Source organism: Blennius ocellaris (genome assembly GCF_963422515.1).
Source record: "Blennius ocellaris genome assembly, chromosome: 16".
Classification (NCBI taxonomy): Eukaryota; Metazoa; Chordata; class Actinopteri; order Blenniiformes; family Blenniidae; genus Blennius; species Blennius ocellaris.
In genome coordinates, this window is record NC_137665.1 from 5087534 (window position 1) to 5110373 (window position 22840).

At 43.5% G+C, this 22840-nt stretch overlaps 2 protein-coding genes across 2 annotated transcripts; one reads left to right on the plus strand and one right to left on the minus strand.

Moving 5' to 3' along the window:
* Nucleotides 1-735: 735 nt before the first annotated feature.
* bri3 (brain protein I3) lies at nt 736-6352 on the minus strand. The gene is made up of 3 exons (XM_080510937.1): nt 5795-6352; nt 3673-3781; nt 736-938 (listed from the first exon to the last, which is right to left on the minus strand). Exons 1-3 carry the CDS (start codon nt 5946-5948, stop codon nt 806-808), a joined length of 396 nt encoding a protein of 131 aa, XP_080367063.1. The 5' UTR covers nt 5949-6352; the 3' UTR covers nt 736-805.
* A 2673-nt stretch (nt 6353-9025) lies between these two features.
* tecpr1b (tectonin beta-propeller repeat containing 1b) lies at nt 9026-21891 on the plus strand. Its single transcript, XM_080510908.1, has 26 exons — nt 9026-9144; nt 9357-9456; nt 11236-11468; nt 11676-11858; nt 11971-12093; nt 12209-12331; nt 13312-13486; nt 13951-14051; nt 14137-14238; nt 15220-15347; nt 15431-16050; nt 16194-16309; nt 16411-16566; nt 16976-17125; nt 17222-17379; nt 17603-17700; nt 18218-18311; nt 18404-18500; nt 18577-18656; nt 18757-18813; nt 18888-19062; nt 19152-19287; nt 19582-19674; nt 19749-19855; nt 20091-20210; nt 21612-21891. The coding sequence occupies exons 3-26, from the start codon at nt 11244-11246 to the stop codon at nt 21750-21752; spliced, it is 3558 nt and encodes a 1185-aa protein (XP_080367034.1). The 5' UTR covers nt 9026-9144; nt 9357-9456; nt 11236-11243; the 3' UTR covers nt 21753-21891.
* The last annotated feature ends 949 nt before the right edge of the window (nt 21892-22840 follow it).

Below are 22840 nucleotides of genomic sequence, written 5' to 3' on the forward strand. Positions count from 1 at the left end.
AAAAATATATAACCCACCACAAGAATCATCACGTCAACGGTCAGTGCAAATATGGCCCCAAGAAATCATAAACAAAAATCAGACAAGAGGCTGCGCATCCGACAGCAGTCCGCCGTTTCACCTGGAACAGCTTTTACCATCATTTTCTCAAACAGCGTGTGTGTGTGTGTGTCTGTTTTCCTAAGTGACACACAACGAGAAAACAGGTTTACGTTACTCAAAAAAAGAAGCCAATTCATCAGTGATCTACGGTGATCCCCGTCTTACTAAGCACAAGGTATGCAGTGTGCCAGAAAATGCAATAAAAGTGAAAGAGAGGAGAGAAAAAAAAACTACATGTGCCTTGTTACATCTGGTTTAGCAAACATGAAGGAATCTGCTCAGATTTTCAACGACTGAGCTAAATCTACAGAAGAACGCACGACTGATGGAATCTGATGATCACTCGGCATGTAGTGAAGGCACTGGACGTGTACATATGCTAGAATATATCCTTTAGCCTGGAAAACGACGATAGATTTGTACATAGTGCCTCTAACGACAAAACAAACAACAACAACAAAAAATATCAACCTAATTCATCCAGGATATCCAATAAAATGGCGACATCGATGTGCAATATCAAGAAAAGATTACAAAATAGCGTACAGAAGAGGAAAAAAAAATGCTGGATTATGCATGTGTGTGCAAGCGCGGCTGTGTATGCTTTTTTTTGTGTGTGTGTGTGTGTGTGTGTGTGTGTGTGTGTGTGTGTGTGTGTGTGTGTGGGAGGGCAAGCATGTGCAAGAGCTGCGATTTGGTCCCTCTAGCCGAAGGAGGCGCCGCAGTTGGGACACCTTCTCTGACGCAGCGCGAAGCAAAACAAGATGCCCAGCGGGAAGAAGAAGATGGCGCAGAGGATCCCCAGACAGGTGAAGTCGTCCTCCAGGACCCCGACTCTGCAACACACCGGCAGGAAGGATTCATTCTCACAAATAGCTTTCATCCAAACTATTCTCATTTTGCGACGAAAGCCGCCACGTGATCAGGTCTTCTGTGCGGCGTTTGTATGTTCTACCCGAGCTTCTGTGGGTTTTTCCCAGCCACTCTGGCTTTCTTTCTTTCACAGTTTGTTTATTTTGGAGTGAAGATGCTACAGGTTTGCACTGCTGGAGGATCGACACTGATCCATTTCACTATTACATGTCCCTCTCTCGCTCTCCACCTGCCTGCAGGACCTTCATCCGTGGAACTGGAAGTCCGTGGTCTGAGCCTCCTGACCCCATCCATCTGCAGTTAGTGGATTTATGTCTGTTTGCCTGTTGCTCTCTGTCCTCTTCTTTTCTAATCTTCTACCCCCCCTTATACCTCCTCCTCCTCCCATAGAGATAAAATTGAAGCAATAATTTTGAATGTGAAAGAGGCGAGTATTTAAAGGAATACTTATTGTTTTTTTGACCAACTATTTTCAATCTGAACTGTATCCTGAGACTTTCTGCATCATGGCCAATAAGATAATTATTCAGTTCATCATCCACAAGCTTTCTTTTTTTCCCTTTCTTCCCTTCACATGTAAACTAAGTTTATATCAGAAAATATATCGACTGTTAAATAACTCTTCATGGCAGCAATTATTTCCCGTGGTATTTGGAGTGATCCATATATTTTTTTAAGTAAATAACCTATTAGGAGTATTTTATGAATTTATTTAGTTTTGTGTTTGTTTGTTTGTTTTTTCCAGTGGTTTCCTAGGCAGTTAGTATAATATCCTGAAAATAATACAGCAGGAAGATATGGAATGACACTGAAAGAGGAAAACTGTCTCCAGTTTCTTTGCAGTGCACAAACATCCCTCTGATTGGTAATTGTTATGCAATTCAGGGTACTAGGATACTGGAGTTAGTCCCAGCTCACTATAAAAACGCAGGGTAAATCCTGGAAATACAGTGAGAGACCTACAGACACAGCTATGGGCAAATTACAATCGCTTGTGAAAATCCAAGCACACACCTGTTACAATTTCTTCAGTGGATTTTTGTGCAACGTAACGCTTTCATCGCAAAAGTTGATTTTAAGCAAAAATCCTGAACAACCTCAAAAACGTGTCAATTATTCGCACATAATGTAAATGTCAGTAAACAAAGCAGCTTGTCTCAAAAGAAATGGGGCTGATGAAGGCCGCGTCTCACAGCAGCTTTAATCCAGACTGACAGTAAACAAAGTGCTAACCACGGTCTCATGACTGCACGACGTCGACCAGCATAGCAAGTAAATCTGCCCGAGGCCCCGCGAAGGATTTAACCTCGACTCCACCGAGATGGGAAATCACTTCATAACAATTCTGTACAAGAGTGCCAGACAGCTATGGATTACTTTTTTGGGGAGGGGACGATTAAATACAAATAATCCTCACACAAAGTCTTAATCACACTTAATGTTTTGCCGCGATATTGAACTGGATTGACCTCATATTCATCACACTGTTGCTCTAATACAATAATTCTTGGTGGCAATCAAAAGCACTGACTGTGGCGCTGCTGCTCTGCCGTTGTCCTAGATGTTTGTGTTCACAGCTCAGTCCTACAAAGTTACCAGGAAATGTGGCTGTCATTGACCGGGGAAACATGGCCCCCATCCAAATGCAGAAATCATCAAGCACGCATGTCCACTGTCACACACAAAGTGTCGAGAAGGAGCATGACGGCGCCACTTTCAAGCTGATACGAGACATTACACACAGGAAATAAATGTATCAAAAGATTTGTAGGAGAATAGAAGAAAAGATAGAATTTACTCAAATATGAAGACGTATAGTTGTATGACCTTTTAATAAAAGTCAAATGGGTATTTATACAGCTGCTTGTTCTATATTTACACAATACCGAGTCCTCGATGCAGATTTAGATCATTAATAAGATGAGTCAGATGACTTGAGTGAAACAGATTCTCTCCCGTCTTTGTAATGACCTAATTTGACCGTGAACAAACACCAAACTTCACGTCACCATGTAAGCTTTCAGTTCACACACAAAAACGGAACTGCACTTTTATTTTATTTTCATTTTCTTATTGCGTTTCGCCATGACAGTAAACATGACTGCTGAACTGTAAAAGAATGACTTCCTGAAGAAGGTCCATAAAACATTTCCTTATTCAGTCTCACCCTAGATACTGCGGCATGCCTTCTATTGCCTTTCCATGATCTCGTGACCACCTTTAGCCCCGTCACATGTCTGAGACTGTGACCACCTGACAGGACGTCGAGTCATCACAGTGAAACCGGCTCCGTTCCAAAACAGGAACTTGCATCCACTGAAGTGGCACTGGTTGACACTGGAGGCCTGACGGCACCAAACAACCAGCAATAAAATCATATATATCAAAATTACAACAGGAACATCATATGATCCAGGTGTGTAATAGAAACTGCCGTTCCGCATGTATTTAGCACAACATCGATGGTTGAAAGCTGACCAAGTAGCATTGGTGTCGCAGCCGAACTGTCAGAGGGGATTTGTGAAAATCCTTCATTCTAAAACTGCTGAATTCATAAGTGACACAAGCCTGAAGAGAACCAATGTGGAGGCATTGTTGTACTTAAGCATGCAAAGAAAAGAAGTGAATAGATCACTAAAATGTACTCCTTCAGCATGGACATTGAGCCGCACGATCGTCTTCGTCGTCTGTGCTCACCTGCAGGCGGGGCAGCCTCCCACCACCACTACCGACGGCTGGATGATGGCGTAAGTGCCGGTGTACGGCTGCTGGGATACGGCAGGGCCCATCTGGGCTGACGGGTATCCTGAGGGTTGGAAGAGAGAGAGAGAGAGAGAGAGAGAGACACAGCACATGTAACCAGCTACTAATTATTAGTTCTACACAAAAACACCCGAGTGCTTTTTGATAACATCCTGGGTGTGCAGTGTGGTACCGTCGACTCACTCTCTCAGTTACACGCTGTATTCCGACTGAAACTCACCTGACACACTTTCTGCTCCAGTTTGACTGCGTGAACTACTAAAGGGTAAAAAATAATAATGTATTGTATTGTATCTTTGAGGTGTTTATTTTTTCTTTCTATCATTTTCTGTCCTGAGTGGACCAATTTCCCTGAAGGTTTAGACTTATTTAAAAAAGGTTCCTCATTGTACGTGCGGGTTGAGTTCAGGCTGAATGTTTTCTGAATTGTAGTACAATTTTTTATAAATGCGGGTTAAAGTAAAAATCAATTGTCTTTTTTGAAAACGCCATATGTTCCACCTCATAATTTGGTCACATAATGGTTAAAATAAGTAACACACATACCTAGTATGACCCTCCTTTTTTGTCTTGTTAGTCCATTAATCATAACTCATTATTATTAACCGCCATAGTTGATTAAGACTCTCAACAGTGATTCATTCAGTCTAAAGCTTAATTTATTAAACAGGCCTGACGACACAGTCAAAACACTGAAGTTTCTGTGTGTTCTTCACACATTTCTCAATCATCAGTAATAACTTTCACAATAACCATAACTGAGAATTAAAAAAGAAAAGAAAAGCACATCTCAATGTGAAGCTAGGATACATTTAAGAACAGGAAAGAAAGCTGGTGATTCAGTAGTTCACTTTTGACTTGTTTAGACAGTGTCTGTTCGTGTGTGTTTGAACTTTGATACCATGTTCCACTGAGTGGCTGTGTACTCACTTGCACCTTTTTTTTTTTTTTTTCCCATTAAGATGCAGCCACAGTGCTTCTTTCTACTGAGATTGAACTCAGTAAGTATGGGTCACCAGGAAGGAAATCACACACACTCACGCAAAAGGAGACTTCCTTGTTGTTGCGCTCACCTCTAATCTCATGCAGTCACAGTCAGGTGATGATGGCCTGCTTGTCTTGAAGCTGATAAACAGCGATCAAAGGTTGCTGTGCCTTTTCAAGTTCAACCACAGAAGACATGTCTACTAATAGATCACAATGAAGGGTGCTGGACTCGTTCAATATTATTGGCCAGGGTCCTCAGTGGTATAATGATAGCAATCTTGCCTGCATAATGAGAATTTTCCTTCTGTGTGGAATTGGGGTTTTTTTCCTTCAGTGTCAGCAGGTACTCTAGTTTCCACCCACAGTACGGAAATGTGAATTTTGGACTCATTTAGAGATGATAAAACTGCCTCTAGGTGTGAATGGGACTTACATAGTCAGCTGGATTAGACTGCAACTCACTGCTATCCTGTGATAAATTAAGTGGGAAGGATGGATGAGTCTCTTTCTGCCTTCAATACACTGAACGTCTAAGAGGAATGTTTGTAGTTTTCTCTGTATATAAATAAAATGGGGTTTTTTTTTTGTTGTTCACTCGAACACATTCTAAAGCCTCATTCACTTGATTAACAAGTGGGAATCTGAAATAAGAGAAAACATTAAATATTGTGGCTCTGCTAAGTGTAAAGACGACAGGTAGTTGTGCTTTCATTTTAATACACAATTCCCTGTATCTTCTTGTGACAATGTATTTTTATTCAAGGGAGAAAAAGGTCATCAGACGCGTCTGTAGATATCTTGCGCATGCGCAATACTGCGCGCCTGATAAGCGAAACTCACCAGGGATTTCACAGAAATAAAAGTCTCGGCTTTAGTGGCTGTAAATGTGCCCGATCGAGGCTCAAACATTATAGAGTGTGAAGCCAACGAGTTGGAAAGGTTTTGATTTAATAAAAGAAGAAGAAGAAGAAGGGAGTGTGAGAGCTATCTCCCCGTCTGGTTACTTAACTTTGTTTTCACCGTGCGGACCCAGAAGTGTGCGCCATGAACAAGGAGTACTACTACTTGCCTTGCCCGTCCGGGTACGGGTACGGTGGAGGGGCAGCGGCGGGGATTGCCCCGTAGCCCGGCTGCTGTTGCTGCTGCGGGCCGTAGTCGTACGCCCCCGGGACGGCATTGTAGGCGGGGGGTCTGTCCTGGAGAAGTGGTTTGCTGTCCACCATCTCTCCCGACGTCCTCAACTTGTCTGCCCCCGAAGTCTCCAAAAACAAAACACCAAAAAAACCGCTCAAAACTCAACTCGTCCCGTTTGGCTTGTTGTTGCCCGGAAAGCTGTCGGACGCCGGTTGGTACACAGAGGCGACAAAAACAAAGACAATACGCTGCGCAAAAATGAAACTTCGTCCCTCTCCATGCGCCAACTTCGTACCCGGCGGCGCTCCAAGCCAAAAAAAAAAAAAAAAAAGAAATCACCTACGCGTCCAGTTTGAAATGAGGAATGATCCGAGTCTGGCTGCGGATGGTTAACTCAACTCCATGTCCCTGCGCGAAGTTGGTCCTTTGGCACCGAAGCAACAATCCTCCGGCATCACAGCGCAGTGTAACTCGGGGGGGAAGTGGGGAAGGCTTTCCCTTTCTGTCTGGATTCATGTCACAAGAGAAGAATCATGTGACGCGCTGCCGAAGCGCCTCTGCTCAGCGAAAGGCTTCTTAAAGCGACAGCGCATGAAAATAAACCCAGATCTACAGCTGCTGCTGCTGCTGCTGCTGTTGTTGTATGCACGCTGCGCACCGCTGCGCCAAATACTCCATTTACCTGTGGGTTTAAAGTCAAGATGACGCATCATTCAGTCAGTGGGGACGGCATGGCTGAATGCTCCTGTTCGAGCCTGGGACCAGATGTGTGTTGGCACTTACATCATGGCTGACCCGAGTGTCCTTAATGTTACATAATATTGGGTTCATGACTGAAGCATCAAAAATATTTCAATGAGCATGGAAACCCCCGGTGAATGGAAACAGATCAGATGTTGAAAGCAGTAGAATCCATTGAGTAAATAATTGGCATAAACTGAAATATTGAATATTATAGTTTGCTATTGTCTAATAGACAATAGCAAATGGCAATATTCAACCTGTCAGTATTTAGAAACTGCAAATATGTTGTAAAATTGCGAACAGCTGCACGTTTCTTTCTTCATTATACACTAACTTCATCATTTTTTCTTCTTTGCAGTCTTCTGGATGGAGAGTGCATGTTCTCTGAACACTCCGGTTTCCTTCCACAGTGTGAAAATGTGCATTTGGTGACCCTGAATTGCCCCTGAGTGTGAATTGGGAGTGTGTTTCTGCTAGTCCGGGGTGTGACACTATCGTCAGTGTGCAAAAGCTCCAGAGAACCACAATCCTGAATTGGATAAAATGGTGGAGAAGATCTTTTTGTGTCTCACGTTCTGCCTCTCATCCACAGAATGTATGACCTGAATAATTTTCATCACATTTACCTCCTAAACTGTAAATGCCTTGTTACGGCAAAAACAAATTTACACCCAAATCGTTCTGTTAATTTTACCATTCTTTCTGTTCACACAGAGATCTAAGATCTGAAAGAACTCTTAAAATTTAATACAATCCCAATACTAAAAACTAAGTTTGAAAAGTGTTGATAAATACACATTTAAACAGAATGCAATGATTTGCAAATCCCATGGACCGACACCTTATTATGAAAAGAACATCAACAAAAGATCAGATGTTTAACTCAGACATTTTACCATTTAATGGGAAAATATGTTCTCTGTAAAGATTTGATTCCAGCAGCACCCCCACCAATTTGTAATAACCCTAACCCTTCAGACAGTTACACTCAGACGTTAATGTTCACACATGTTATTATTTTTTTTAATCAAAGTGATACTTGGAATTCAGTGTTTTTACTTGAGCTGGTGTCACAGTGGATTTACTGTAGCTCAATGGCAGGTTCAGATTCTTATTCTCAAATTCTAATATTAGATCAGTCTGTTGTTTGCTACAGGAGTGACCAAACCAGCAGGTTTTAATGCCACTGAAAGACTCCATCTATATGCCATAGAACACATGCAGGCATTCATGAAGGAGTGAATGCTGATCTGAATTTGAACTATCACATTTAACCTGTCTTGTCTCAGAGTGGGAAAAACTGAAATATGCTAAACTCATGATTTGTTTGTTTCATGTCTTACAATAGTTCACAACTGGATACTAAAAATAAAACTTGAACAGAAGTACCAAATGTGGATATGGGGTTTTTTTTTTGTGATGAATAACAGTGATGCATTTAATCTTATGTGACTTTAGGTAGACATTTTTCTTACATATGGCACTTTGACCAGGGTCGCCAAGCCGATCAGCTGACTCAGGACAAAGGCAGGACAGAAGACAGTTCCCCGGGTCCATCACAGGGTAAGAAACATAGAAACTATTCAGGCTCATCAATTAACCTCACATGCATGTTTGTGGACTGTGGGAGGAAATCCACTAATCCCACACCTGGAGAGAACATGCAAACTTCACAAGTAACACAGTTTAACATATGAAACTTGTGAAACTTAATTATACTACTTTATATTTTCACATGGTCAATGTATGAATAACTTTCTAGAAAGTTGTAAGTCTCATAACATAAAACTGCTTGTCAATTATTGTCTTATAGGGCAATTAGATTTATTATGAATACCGTTATTACACAATAGATTGAACAATTAAGAACATATGAATATGTAAAATTGTATGCGTATTTATGTTAGTAAGTATTCAGAGTTAAGATGTGGGACTAGATAAGTATAAAGTTATTTTTGAGTTTGTGGAAACCTGTAATCATTTTACTCTTTAACTCACAAATTATGATTTGTTCTACAAATTGAGGGTTTTCTTGATGCTTTTCTGATTTGTTCTTTTTTTAATACTTCGTCGACCTTTTTCAAATATGTTTTAATATGGTGTATGGTTGTATGCAGGTTGCTGTATATAATAGCAACATACTACGTAGCAGGTCAATCAACCAACAAACGTAGTAATTGCGCAAATATTTAGGAGTCAGGTCTTGGTGTAACATTTGGGACTGTAGACGGACGAGTCACACCAAGCCTGCGCTTCAATAATTGATCCGTCGCTGAATTATTAAAATGTGAGGTTAATGAGCTGCAGGCCGACGGACCGATATCCTGGGACTGTGAGAAATGGACCAATGGGAGCGCAGCATCTCACAGCCGCTGAAGAGTTTCAACCAATCAGAGCAGCACTTCCTCCATTTCCCCTTGTGGAGCCGGAGTTGCACAGGAGCGTCTCTCTAGTCCCAAATGAGAATTAAATACCTCTGCGTGCATGAATGACTTTACTTTTCCCCCCCACATAGGTGTTGCTCACAACAGAGCCTCATGCGTAAGTACAATGTCTTGTGCTTGGACATTTATTTATTTGTTTATTTATTTTAGATTTAAGCCAGCTGAGTGCCGCCTGCTCCCCGAAGATGTAAACAGCTTATATCCGACTTTGCAGCATATGAGTCCATATCTCGCTGTGCCTACATGCTGCATGGATGATGTGGTCTCCTCTTGTTATTAACCATGGTGGGGGTGTCGGATGTGTCCTAGCATGGGCCCGGGAGGCGGCAGGTATCGGCTGTTGCACCTGATGTCAGGACGCCCCTGTTGATATTTCCTTGACAACCGCGGATCGGACACCACTATTCGGGTAAGGCTGCCGCTGCTACTGCTGCTGCTGCGGCTCGTTTACAACCAGTGTTTGTTATCCTAGATTTACTGGAGCGCCTGTGTGAGTCTCCGTGTATACGCGTAATTTACGCGTAAATTTACGCGGCGAATAGCCCCACTGCAGTATGCACAAGCTACAAGTCCAGCATGTTAAACTGCAGTCCCACTGGGGGAAAAAAAGAACATTCTGCAACGTGATGGGTTGTTAGACAGACTACGGATCCCTCGACACACCTCTTCAGCTCCTGCCTCTGCGTAAAGAATAAAAATAATGTAAACAAAACGATATTTATCTGGACGGTATTGGATGTGTTTGTGTTACACAAGAGGTAAATAAAGGCCCGAGTGAGTCGCGGTGGCTTTGACATAGTGACAGTCGATACAGGAGCGGATTAGTGTCAGTCGCTGAAGCAAGTGTCAAGCCAGCAAGTCAAAGGAAAAGCAGCTACTTCTGGTCAGGGATTTCAAACTACAAGTCATCACCCGGTTGTTTGTTTTTCTACGGGTCCATTTGGCCCATTTCAAAGTATTACAGTGCAGTATATGTGTATTTATAGTATCATATATATTTTTGTTAACTGTTATATGAGAATGGGACAGCTTAGAATACAAAATATATCTATTTTATTTTTGCATCAATTAATCAAGGAAGCTTTTTAAGAAATGTTACATGGGTTGTCTATCTATCTATCTATCTATCTATCTATCTATCTATCTATCTATCTATCAAATCTCAGTCATAGAGGGTTGGATGTCAGACAACACTGAAAAAATCAAGTTACATCTTGAGCTAACTAACTAACTAACTAACTAACTTGTATTATTCCCAATAGGGAAATGTCTTTTTCCTGCATTTGCTCTTCCTATTTCTAGTATGAGGATGGCTGACTCAATAAGGCGTTCCAGTGAGCTGATGGGGGTCAAGGGTCTTTCTCAGGACCTGTTTACTGAGGAATTTAAACTTGCAAACTTCCAATGTGAAGTCTACTTCTCTCGCCTCTAGGCCATCCTCCATTTTATTAAATTTTTTAAAATCTAGATCTATAACTCAAGGATTCTCATAGTCTCGGATAAGCCATTCCCCTGACCACAGTTATTCATAATTCCTGGTGCTTCCTCCACCATATACTTTGAAAACTAATGAATTATCCATTGTTCCTTTGTATTGTGAAAAATAAGTCATGGTCCTTAAAGAAGATGGATGCAGGCACAAAGCGAAAATGCGCACTTTATAGATAATCTCATAAACAACAGGTTAAAATCTGAGAGATTTGCATATCTCTGATATCATTTCACAGCTTGCTATCCACTATGCAGCCACTATGCTGCTGCAACATCTGGAATATTCCCACGATGGAAATATTACAGGAAAATCTAATCTTCCCATTCTTTTTATTAATTTGTGAAACGGATACCTTTCAAATATTGTGTAGCTCATTTTGTGAACTGCCTCATCCTACCCTGACATCCCCAATTAAAAGTATTTATGTAATTTAAACTATAAACATAAATACTTACTAAATACTACCAAGTTTTTTTTCTCTCCAAGTGCTGTCATCCTAAGAATCAGATCATTTCTTCACTCATGGTCTGAGTACCAGAGTGGAAAAAGAGCAGTAATTCTCTTGAACCTAAATGCAAGTGTGGCCTTTGCTCATAATCTCTTCAGGACATCGATAAACCTTTAAGTACACAGAGTCATGAAATATACAATAGACAGGCTTTAAAAGATGAGTGCTGTCTTGCTGTTTGTGTCCAGGGGCCAGGATGCCCATCACCATGCTGTGGGCCGTGGACGTGTACGGCAGAGTGTACGGCCTCTCCACGGCCGGCCGGCGCTGGGAGCGAGCCGACGACATGCTGCTGGAGCTGAAGCGTGTCACAGCGGGGAAGGGCCGTTGCTGGGGCGTCGGTTGTGACCACCACATTTACCTCAATATGATGCCCAGCGAGACCTCCATCCGCTACCGGGAGGAGACCTACGAAAACCAGGTGGGTCTGAGAGGTGCGTTGGTGCGACACACCGTTTCATCATCACCCGTCAAAGTTCCGTTAATCTGGGCGTGTGTGTGTGTGTGTGTGTGTGTGTGTGTGTGTGTGTGTGTGTGTGTGTGTGTGTGTGTGTGTGTGTGTGTGTGTGTGTGTGTGTGTGTGTGTGTGTGTGTGTGTGTGTGTGTGTGTGTGTGTGTGTGTCTCCAGAGGTGGAACCCCGTCGACGGCTTCACCGACACTCTGCTGCCCACCGACCGCTGGCCGTGGAGCGACGTGACCGGGATGAATCCACAACCGCTCCACAGTTTCGAGCTGCCGTCCCGCAGCTGGGAGTGGGAGGGGGACTGGTTTGTGGATCAGACCTGTGGCGGAGAACCCAGCCAAACAGGGGTAAGAAAAAAGGGTTCCTTTTTTTATAAAAAAAATTTTTTAAACACCTTTATCTAGTTTTACTTTGTAAAATGCACACTCTTTGCCTTTTTGCTTCACCGTTGCACTTTAGGGCTGGGAGTATGCTGTCGATTTCCCAGCTAACTTTTCCCCAGACAAGAAGTGGAACTCCTGCGTTCGCCGGAGGCGGTGGATACGCTACAGAAGATACATAGCACAAGGCAGCTGGGCGAAGGTTTGGAGAGCCTCGGGTTGTTCCACATGTCTTTTTAGAATGTTATTAGTTTCGCCCTCAGTTGGGAATGAGTGGCCGCAGTGTCAAGAATGAAGCCGATGCTTTCCTGCTTCAGATCCCCTTGGACAACCCCAAAAAACCTCCGTTGCCACTCTGTGACATCAGCTGTGGAGGCTGGGAGATGAGCGACCAGTCTGGACGATATCCATACCTCTGGGGTGTCTCACAACAAGGACAGGTCTGTCCCCAGGACCAGTGCCCATGTCGCTGAGGTTCAGAGTAGATGCTGCACAGATCTTTCTTTTTTTTACTTTAACATGAAAGAGCTGGAGCTCTCAGTGTTTGTTCAGTGGAAAACAGAAGCATAAAGTCAATAACAATAAGTACTATTCTCCAGCTCTTGGTCACATTTGTGTGCATTTTTTTTTGTTTATAAAGCATAGTTTTGTTTGTTGAGGGTTTGATTGTATTAATACACAGGAAACAAATACAGCAACCTTAACCAATTCTAGCCTGCAGCAGGCTTCTTACTATCTGTGGTTTACATTTATGTTTTGGCCACAAGAGGGGAGCATGACTCCATATAATATCCACAGCTACACTGTCCCATAAGGAGTCTTCAACCCCTCTGCTGTGCTTCTCTATATAGCTTCATAAGAGTTGTTGCACAACAAGCAAACTTTCAGAGACTCTTGTCTCGCAACCAGAGGTGATAAATCAGACAGTTGCATTATTTTTTTTAATTAATATTTCATCTAAGATGCATGAAGTCACTATCCTGTCATGTTTCATAAAAGATAGTTTGATTCAATGTGCACAAAAAATAGACATTACTCTTCTTAATTCGTTAACTTCATCAATACAACATAAACTACAGTTTTGGCTCATTGGTCAAAGGTCAACTAGACTCTAGTCTCTAGTCTAGTGTAGTAAATTACTTTGAGATGTGTCCAACCTGGAAAGACCGAATTATGCATCAACAGTTTGGGCTCACATGCATAACTAGAAATGAAAGCTTATGACCAGGGTTTATCTTCATTTTGAAGGTTAAATAGATTTTGAAGCTCCAGAAAATGTACATTTAATTGATAAAGGGCAAAAAGTCACCGATCACCAGCCATTCAAGTCTTGACTGAATTCACGAATCAGCCAGAGTTATAGATTAAATATTACAATTGATTATCATTACAATGTAATGACACATCTTGTATCTGGCAGGTGTGGTTCAGGGAGGGTATCCACCCTCGGGTCCCGGAGGGATCCACATGGGAGGAAGTGGAAGTGCCCAAGGAAGTGGCTCAGTTATCAGCTGGACCTGGAGACCTGCTGTGGGCATTACTGTGGGATGGAAACCTGCTGGTTCGCACTGGTCTCAGCCTGGACAGCCCAACTGGTCAGCATGCATCGAGGCACACATGTTATGACTACAGTTTGTCTCACTTGGCCTTGCTTTGTTTACCTCGGTCGTCTTTCATCGGGATCATTGAGTGATATTATGACAGGAAGCGTTTGAGACCATCATGCAGCTGCTGACAAGTCTCTTCTAGGTTAATTGCCAGTATTGCTTTCTTGTTGAGATCAGTTTATTTATGCCAATAAAACACCCGATTGACCTTGAAACTATGTTCTCACCAGCAAAATATAGAAAATAAGTTATTTTTGGAGATTTTTCTGTGTTTACCAGATTAAACTCCCAAAAATATTGCCATGTGGATAGAAAGTCACATCCATAGACTTATAACAACTCATCTATTGGGTTATGATTATTAAGCATTTAAAGTACCGTTAACATGACCTTCAGTGTTTTGCTGCCACTTATTTGAATGTAGTTGTTTGAGCCTATGCTCCTGCGGACAGGCACGTCGTGGGTGGAAGTGGAATCACCAGTAAAGGAGGTTGAAGCACTTCATGTGGCTGTGGGAGTCAGTGTGGTCTGGGTGGTCACTAAAGACTACAAGGTGAATCAACACTCCTCCCATGTGTCATTTACTGTGGCGCTGCGGCTCATGTGATGATAACATATCTGTATGCGCGTATCCCCAGGTGTGGTTCAGGCGTGGCGTGAATTCGCACAATCCCTGTGGTTCTGGCTGGATCAGCATCGGAGGAGAGATGATGATGGTGGATGTTGGACTCAATGACCAGGTACAAGATATTACTGTTGATGTGGATACGTTTGAGATGCCCTTTGGGGCAATATTCAAAGCACAAGTGAACAATCATAAAATCACCTCATCTGATTCCATTTGTTACATTCAGTCAATCCAAGATGCAAGTAATGAGGATTCAATAGTGAATTCAATAGTTACTGTTTGTAGGAAATTCCACCATAATAATTTTTTTAAAAGCAAAGTAGCACCATTATGTCGCTGTACTGGACACAAAGTTCTAATTTAAAAGTTATTGCGGTCAGCTTCTTCCCCACACAGCTTCTGCACATCGAGTCGCTTTCCCTCCAACTGTTTCACTTCGCCCTCCCTTTGGATCTGGTTTCAGGACGACCCAGATCAGGGCTTAAGAGGGGGGTCACGGCAGAAAGTCTTCGCTCCTGTGTCTCACTGCTGAAGACTTTGCTTGCATTGCAAACCCACATCTCACACCTCCTCCCTCTCCGTCTCTCGCTCGTGTCCCTCTTCTGCCTCTTAGCCTTGAGTCGTGCCCCGAAGTTGCCATGTAACACGAGTAAACCCAGCCCTTCCAGCCAATGTCCCAGCAGTCGCACCTCAGCCCCAGCCTTATATATCCCCAGACTATATTCCTGACATATGGGAGACTCCCTAATTAGAAGCTGGCCAAGCCCTCGTCATCATATCCCATATTTCATATTTCACGGTTGCAATTATGGGTATGGCTTGACTGAGGTGGTGGGAGCCAGTGTTACAGTATATGGCCTTATAAAGTAACGGTTGCCTGTGTCCTGTCTGTGCCCCTGATATGTTGTTGACAACGAAATGTAATATGTTGTATTGTACATAAGTTATGGATTCTGTAGATTAGTTTGTTTGCTCCAAAGTATCATGAAAACTCAATATGTAGAATGATTTGATAATGAGCCATTTATTAATAAAAAATGATCTTGTTACAGCAGTCTTATATGTCTGTATGTGATCTATCTTTTTCTCCTAGGTGTGGGCAGTTGGTGAAGACCGTGGTCTGTATTTTAGAATGGGTGTGACCCCATCTGAACCAAGTGGAAATGGCTGGATCCCCGTCTCTGGCCAATGGGGCCACAATAAAGAAGTTCTTCCACACAGGTCTGCATAAATACCTGAATTCAATCACGTGATGTATTTTTCTTCTCTGTCTCGTCATTTTCACTGTTTGTGTTGTTTGACAGGGACAAATGTGAGTTCAGCGGCCAGCTAACCGAGGCCTCGCAAGCCTCAGTTCTGAGCTGCACTGACTCAGACTCAGAATTAGGTCCCACTGACCCTCAGAATGGCACAAGTCAAACCCCCGTCCTGGAGGCAGAAGCTCCCTCTGTCGTCCCCTTAGGTGGAACTGACACACCAACACCCCCGCCGGAAACGGAAACCCCACCACCAGCCCCTCAGCAAGACGCCCCCAAGCCTTTCATCCCGGCCAGCGACAGCTTCATCAACAGCCTGGTTTCTGACCGTGACAGAACTTCCACGCCACAAACGTCAATCGCAGAGATACCACAGGAAGAGGTCAAAGAGCTGCCCTCGGCGCCGATACTCCTGACCCCCACTAAGGCCGCAGAACATGACGTTCCCTGGATGAACGTGGACCTGGAGGGGGCGGAGGCCGCCCGGAGCACACAGGCAGCGGGGCCTTTGTTGAAGGGCGAAGGGAGCGCCGCTGCGACTTACGCCTTGGGGACTCTGGAGAGCTCTCAGGGTGTCGGGGAGGAAGACGGGCCCGTTTGGTCCTGGATCTCTGGTGGCGGTTGTGATGTGGACGCAAGTTCACAGATTAGCTGGCTTAGTCCTGCAGGTATATAGAGACAGAAATCATGTTTATCTTGTTGAGACTCTTGGGGAAAACAATTGAGTACAAAAAGTCACAAATCTGACCAATTTGAGCCGCAAGTTGAAATGTTGTGGTTTTGATGATCTCTGTGGCTGATTGCACGTCAGGTCCTCTCACCACCTCGTTGTCCCTGACTCCGGTCCAGTCGGCAGCCTGGAGAGAGCAGCCACAACAGCAGGAACCCAAAGATGAGATCAGCAAGAAACCACTCGAGAGGAGCAACGTAAGACCAGCTATTCTTTGTTTCAGGACACTTTTCTTTGTTTCCACGGCGTCTCTCTTTCTCCTCTGGTCCAAAACATTTTTTCTTGTGTCCCTCGTCAGTCGGTGTGGGTGCGTAAAGGCACGCTGCGCTGGTGGAGAGATTGGAAACCTCACCGCTGGGTGGACGTGGGCGTTGCTCTTGAACAGTCCACCAAGTCTGATGGCAGGAAGGACAGCATTTTCTTTGTCTATTACACACAGTATGATGAGAAAAAGGTTGGTTTTGTTGCTAATGTTAATTTCAATCAGTTCTATAGAGCATTTGATACCTTATCCTAGGTCAGGGCTCTATGAGCCTTTCTCATCAAAAGAGCCACATTTTTCTCCTTCATAAGATTCATCTGGACCCACAAAACATGTTTAATCATGAAAGATCGCACAGATTATAAAATTACCCATGTAGTTTCGCTTAAACGTACATTCATGACATTTCACAACTACAAACGACAATGAACTTTGCTGTTTAAGCTTTTGTATCCATTTTCAGCAGTTATAATCTTCTTAGCCAATTTTAACTGATTGAAAGTTGATATTTTAGTAACTATACGGGTGGTCAGTTGTGTGGTAGGAATGTTTCCTCTTCTGCCGCCTCTCGCTCACTGTCTTCTCATTCTTTTCGTCTCAGTACCTCCATGTGTTTATAAATGAAGTGACGGTGTTGGTTCCAGTGCTCAGGGACTGCCACTATGCCTTTGCTGTGTACACAGCTGAAAGGACCAAGCAGAGGTGGCCTTTGGTCCTGGCAGCACAAAGTGAAAGAGACATGAATGATTGGGTAAAATGTCTTTCTTTCTTTTTTGCCCATTTATTTAAACTGATCTTTTACACAACCAAGCTGATTGATCTTCATCACTGTGTCCTTTGTGCTCAGTTGTGCCTGTTGTCTGACTGTTGCTGTGAGTGTCGAGGGATCACAGGTCCCCCGGCCAGACAGGCCCTGTGGTCCACAACCTCCAAGGGAGACATCATGGTCCACGATCCGTCCTTCTCACTGGAGACCTCTGTGCACACTGTGGCCTGTGACCTCATGTGAGACTGAAGATTTTATATTTCTGTTGAACCTAAATTTCCCTTTTTTTTTTTCCTTCGGTTTGCACGATCACAATTCTGCAACACGCCATTTTAACATACCACTAACATGCTAACGTCGGCTTAAAGTGGGTTTAGTCTGTGCCGGTCCGCTTCAAACTGTCTTTCTGTGCTAACAATGCTGTGGCTAACGCTGAGGTGCTTCCGCTGTGTGGTGCTGCAGGTTTTGGCGACAGGTCCCGGGCCACCTGCGCCGTGTAGAATCTAACAGTCTGGGGCTGGTGTGGGGCATCGGGTGGGACGGCACTGCCTGGGTCTACAGTGGGCTCTATGGGCAGCAGCCCAACCCGGGTAAACATGTCCCCTAGACAGTTACCCATGTTCCCTACAGCTTACCATAGCTTGCAATCATTTTTGAAGCTCCGAATGCAGTAAATATATTTAAAGTTACCTTGCTGTTGCTGGCCACATCATTTGGTGCACTCTTACATTATTATGGGATCCATGCAAACTGAGGAAATCAGAACATTTGCTCTGCCATATGAGATCATGCTATAGTGTACGAGTGTACCTCTTGGTCATTGAGTGTGTTTAGTAAGGAACAGAGATTATGGTCATAAACCTAACCCTTTCCTATCAATGATACATGAAGCTCTGCTGACCAGGCTGAAAAATATTTTTTTTGTTTGATGTAAAATTGCTTTAGCATAGTCTGAGCCTCTGCCATTCCTCCCACTCTTTAGAGCCCGTAGAGTCACTCATACACATAAAAACCCATAAAGAAACTTTGACACATTTGCTCGCATTAACCATTTGTCTGCGTCTGTGTTTACTGCAGGAGGAGCCTCTCAAATGCATCAGCAGACCGATGTCAGAAGTGTGCATGTGTATGAGAATCAAAGGTGGAACCCAATGACGGGATACACTGACAAGTATGACAACTTCTTATTTTACAGTTTTAGATCTTTTTTGTTGTTGTTGTAAGCCCTTAAATATAATCTGTCATTATGTCCCACTTATCCAGAGGACTCCCCACTGACCGCCCTATGTGGAGCGATGAGAGTGGATTGAGAGAGTGCACCAAAGGCAACACACACCCACCCTCCCCTCTGTGGTCATGGGTAGGTGGATGATGATTTTTCAAAAATTCCTTCTGTGCGTTTAAGCTAGTTGTTAGAATGTTTCCCTCTGCCTCAGGTGTCAGAGTGGGCCGTGAACTATAATGTCCCTGGAGGCACAGACAAAGAGGGCTGGCAGTATGCGGCAGACTTCCCCACGTATGTGACGACTTCCAAACACAGATTTACACCAAAAAAAAACAACATATATGAACACGACAGCAAGGTTATTTTTCTTTGAATTTGTTCTTTTCTACAGGACATTTCATGGCCACAAAACCTTGAAAGACTTTGTTCGACGCAGAAGATGGATGAGGTAAATGACACAACCCTGTGGTTTGCGAGTCACCGTTTGTGCGGCGTCTTTAAAGTCACATGTCTCGCTCACAGGAAGTGTAAGATCGCAGCGAGAGGCCCATGGCAGCAGGTCCCGCCTATCTGTTTGAGTGACATCTCTCTAATGCCATGTCTGGCTCAGAGCAGAATGGAGCAGGTGCCTGTTTGGGCCCTCAGCGACAAGGGGGAGGTGCTGTGTCGCCTGGGAGTCAGCCCCCAAAACCCAGCGGTGAGAAACGCCATCGCAACGGTTTCCGACAATCCTCGAATTTCAGTTATGTTCAGATCTTAATGGATCTCGTGTATAAACTCTCACAGGGCAGCTCCTGGCTCCATGTGGGAACAGACCAGCCTTTCAAGTCCATCTCCATTGGCGGAGCCAACCAGGTGTGGGCCATCGCCAAGGATGGAGCTGTGTTTTACCGAGGATCAGTGTCCCCACAAAACCCAGCAGGTCCGTTAAAAGACGTGAACATTTGTACCACATATAAGTGTTTGTGTGAGTTTCTTCTTGTGACATACTTAGATTCTTAAACAGACTTGAAGTAACTCTCTGCATATCTTAATCTACATGATGTCAAAAACATGTCCACCTATGTTTATAGTGGACTGGTTCACAATTTTATCCACAAGGAACTTTAACATTAGAGAATGTGATCAGGACTATTAAAATATAAATATTATGGAAAAGTAATACACCTGCCATTAAAGCAAGTAGACTTCTTTCAGAGTGTTTGTTTACCTGCAGGAGAGTGTTGGTACCACATCCCTTCTCCCCCGAGACAGACCCTCAGACAGCTGTCAGTTGGACGAACCTCGGTCTTTGCTGTGGACGAAAACAGTGAGTGGGATAAAGTTTTATGAGATTAGAATCGAAGGACGTGAGCTGATAATCTATTTATTAATGTGATGCAGGCAACCTTTGGTACAGACAGGGTCTCACCCCCAGCTACCCTCAGGGCTCCGCCTGGGAGCTCATCTCCAACAACGCCACCACGGTGTCCGTCGGACCGCTGGACCAGGTCGGTAGACGTACAGGTCCCTGGGGAATTATTTCAAAGTTGAGAACTGGATATTTTCTCAAGGTTTTAGAAATGTACAAGTTGGGGTCGCAGAGCAAACAGAGAGACAGACAATGATGAGATAAAGGCTTAAAAAATACACAAGGAGAGGAAGCCCACCCCTGACTCAACTAGCATCACCTCGTAATGCATGGATGTTCAGTTTGTAATGTGTTTTTTTTTTTTTTTTTGCCAGGTTTGGATCATAGCAGATGGAGTCCCCGGCTTCCCCGGTGAGACTACTGGAGTCGTCTGCCACAGGCTGGGTTTGGGGCCCATGCAGCCCAAGGGCCAGTCCTGGGACTACGGTATAGGGGTGAGTCCCATATCACACACACCGTCTTCCACAATACGAACTGTATAAAAGGAAACAAGCATATCTGGTACTGATGCTGGCCCATAAAAAAACTATGATAAATCTTTAATTAATAGCTTCAATCTTGTGAGATGATCAGTAATTTAAGTAGAAAATGCAATTTCAGGGACTTTTTTCAGGCATAAATAGGAAGGAATAGAGGAATAGAGGAATAGAAATATGGAATTCTGGATACAGTCAAGGAGGAATTGGAGGCTGAATGAGCAGATGGATTCTAACATCTCTATCTTCCTCGAATCAGACCAGCTTTACCCTGATAACAGACCATGTTAATAATAATTCTTTTGTGAACAAATTCAACAACAAAGCCTTAAACAGGACCTCCTTTTTTATTACATCATTATAAGTGTGTTAGGATATTTTTATGTCCTGTCCTCAGCCTCTGCACAGTAGCACTGTGGTGGACATGTAAGGTGAAGCTTCCAGAGCAACAGTCACATTCCCCCGACTTGAATCACACTGAAGATCCAACGAGGGAGAACTTAAACATGCTGCACATAGAAGACGAGCCTAAAAATACCGCCGGAGCTGAAGTGACATGCAGGGAAGAGTGGGTGAAAATACCTCAATCAAGAATAGAAAGACTTGCCGGCTGCAACGTCTGCCAAATGGGGGGGGGAGCTGCTTACGTAGTGCGGCGCTCAGACGTTTGCACCTGTCACAATTACGTTCTTTTCCTATTCTTTTAAGTTCACAGAGTCAAAAGTAAATATCTGAGCCAAGGATTATGTCTGCATGGTCTTATTCACTGGACTTCGGTAATCCGCGAAAAGGGCAATTTCCCCATCGCGAAGGTTTGCTCACAGCTTGATATGACAGGATCAAGGTGGAGATTATCTGATCCTTACTGGGATGAGAGGAGGATTCACTTCTTGCCTCTCTGGGAGCCCTGCAGATTAATGATAGCACAGGTTATTACCCGGTGCAGGGCTCTGTGTGACATCTGAATTTTTGAGTTTGACTGGATTTCAAATACCTTCATAAACGTGTATAACTACACATTAATGATCACATGGTGGGTTTAAATTTAAAAGCAGGGATCTTAAACTCCCAGCCCACGAGCCGGAGGTGGAGTAGAAACCACTAATTTATCAATGTATTAGTTTATTGAAAGGTTTCAATTAAGGACTTAAATATATTCTGGATTAATGTCAGCACTCTTCGTATAGTTTATTTTATTTGGGGGGTGTGTGCAATTTGAGTTCACTACTTTTTGAGCCTTTTTTTTTTTTGTTACTTCTTGCGATGCTGTGGTATTTGTGCACTCCCTCTTGTGGACGAATAGAACATCACCAAAAGGCGGGTTGCATTTGACCACATCGTCTTCCACGTGTGTTTCAGGGAGGATGGGAGCACATCAGCGTGAGAGGAAACTCGGCAGAGGCTCCACGCGGCCCCCACCCTCCTCTCGCCGGCCCCTCACGCAGCCCGGCCCCCCAGCGGCCTCCAGCCCAAGTGAACGGGAACGCCGTGTGTGTGTAGCGCCCTCCAATCCTCTCTCTCTCCCCCCCCCAGCGTGCCTGGATTGACAGTACATTTGTCTCCTCAGACCATTCCCAGCAGCCCTTATCCCTTCACGTTAAAGGGAATGCACAATCGTACCACTGAGGTTAAGACTGTCGTTCGGGTCCATGGATGAATGTTACTCGCTGACTTGTTTCTCCAATAGAAATTATGTCAACATTGAGTGAAGGAAGTAGATTTCACTGTCTCGTGGAATCAAAATAGAAAGAAGAAAAAAAAAACCCAGAGTGCATGTGTTTGCTCTTCCCAGGCTTTGGCTACTGGTTATCATAGAGTTTATAAATAGCTTTTATTCTTCAAAATATTGTGAGCGGGTGGGATTTCGACGAAGGGCTGGGGCTTGGATCACCAAACGAAGTTCAAACACTGTAGCCTGACTTGTACTGGTTTGTAGGATTTTGTTTTTTGTGTCTTGTTTTGCTCGTCTTACATCTGCATGTGATTTTATTTATTAACTAATAATTCATTTTACCATGCATTTGTTGATTGTTGTATTTATTGTTTGACCCATTTTGACCTGTTACACGTTTGCAATGGAGTGATTTTAATACAAACTGCAACGACAAGTCTCCCTCAACACTGAGGGCTTTTTAACACTAACACCGGCTAAAATTTGAGATATTCGTACTGTATGAAGTCACATCGCTCTTCCCCCACCAGATCATAACCTCTGTGCAATAAAGACGTTCTTCCCGTCGGTATAAACACATCCGCATTACTGCTAATGACTGTTGACGCTGCAGCAGGTCCGAATGTCAACATTTCTCGACATTCATCTTACAAGGGCATTGAAATGTGAAATAAAAGTCTGGAACTATCAATGTTCGGTTCATCGTTTGTACTTTGTTCGAAATTGGACTTGACTCGTTGAAACAATAACAAAAAAACCCTCAAACTCAACAATATGGAGCTATAATAGAGAGACATGTCATTGTCCCACCTTTGTGTTATTAAAACCAATAAAAATACAAATTTCTGACAGGTTAGAAAATATCAACATCATATTGGTGTATTCCATCCTAAAACTGACAACTTTTTCTAAATAA

Bases quoted from the DNA above. Each gene is read 5' to 3' on its own strand.
- bri3 (XM_080510937.1), bottom strand. From the start codon at position 5,948: ATGGTGGACAGCAAACCACTTCTCCAGGACAGACCCCCCGCCTACAAT. The intron at 3,782-5,794 runs GCAAGTAGTAGT...TCCAACCCTCAG, and splicing joins CCCGTACCCGGACGGGCAAG to GATACCCGTCAGCCCAGATG. The intron at 939-3,672 runs GTGAGCACAGAC...GGTGTGTTGCAG, and splicing joins GGAGGCTGCCCCGCCTGCAG to AGTCGGGGTCCTGGAGGACG.
- tecpr1b (XM_080510908.1), top strand. From the start codon at position 11,244: ATGCCCATCACCATGCTGTGGGCCGTGGACGTGTACGGCAGAGTGTAC. The intron at 14,239-15,219 runs GTACAAGATATT...TTTTTCTCCTAG, and splicing joins ATGTTGGACTCAATGACCAG to GTGTGGGCAGTTGGTGAAGA. The intron at 20,211-21,611 runs GTGAGTCCCATA...CGTGTGTTTCAG, and splicing joins CCTGGGACTACGGTATAGGG to GGAGGATGGGAGCACATCAG.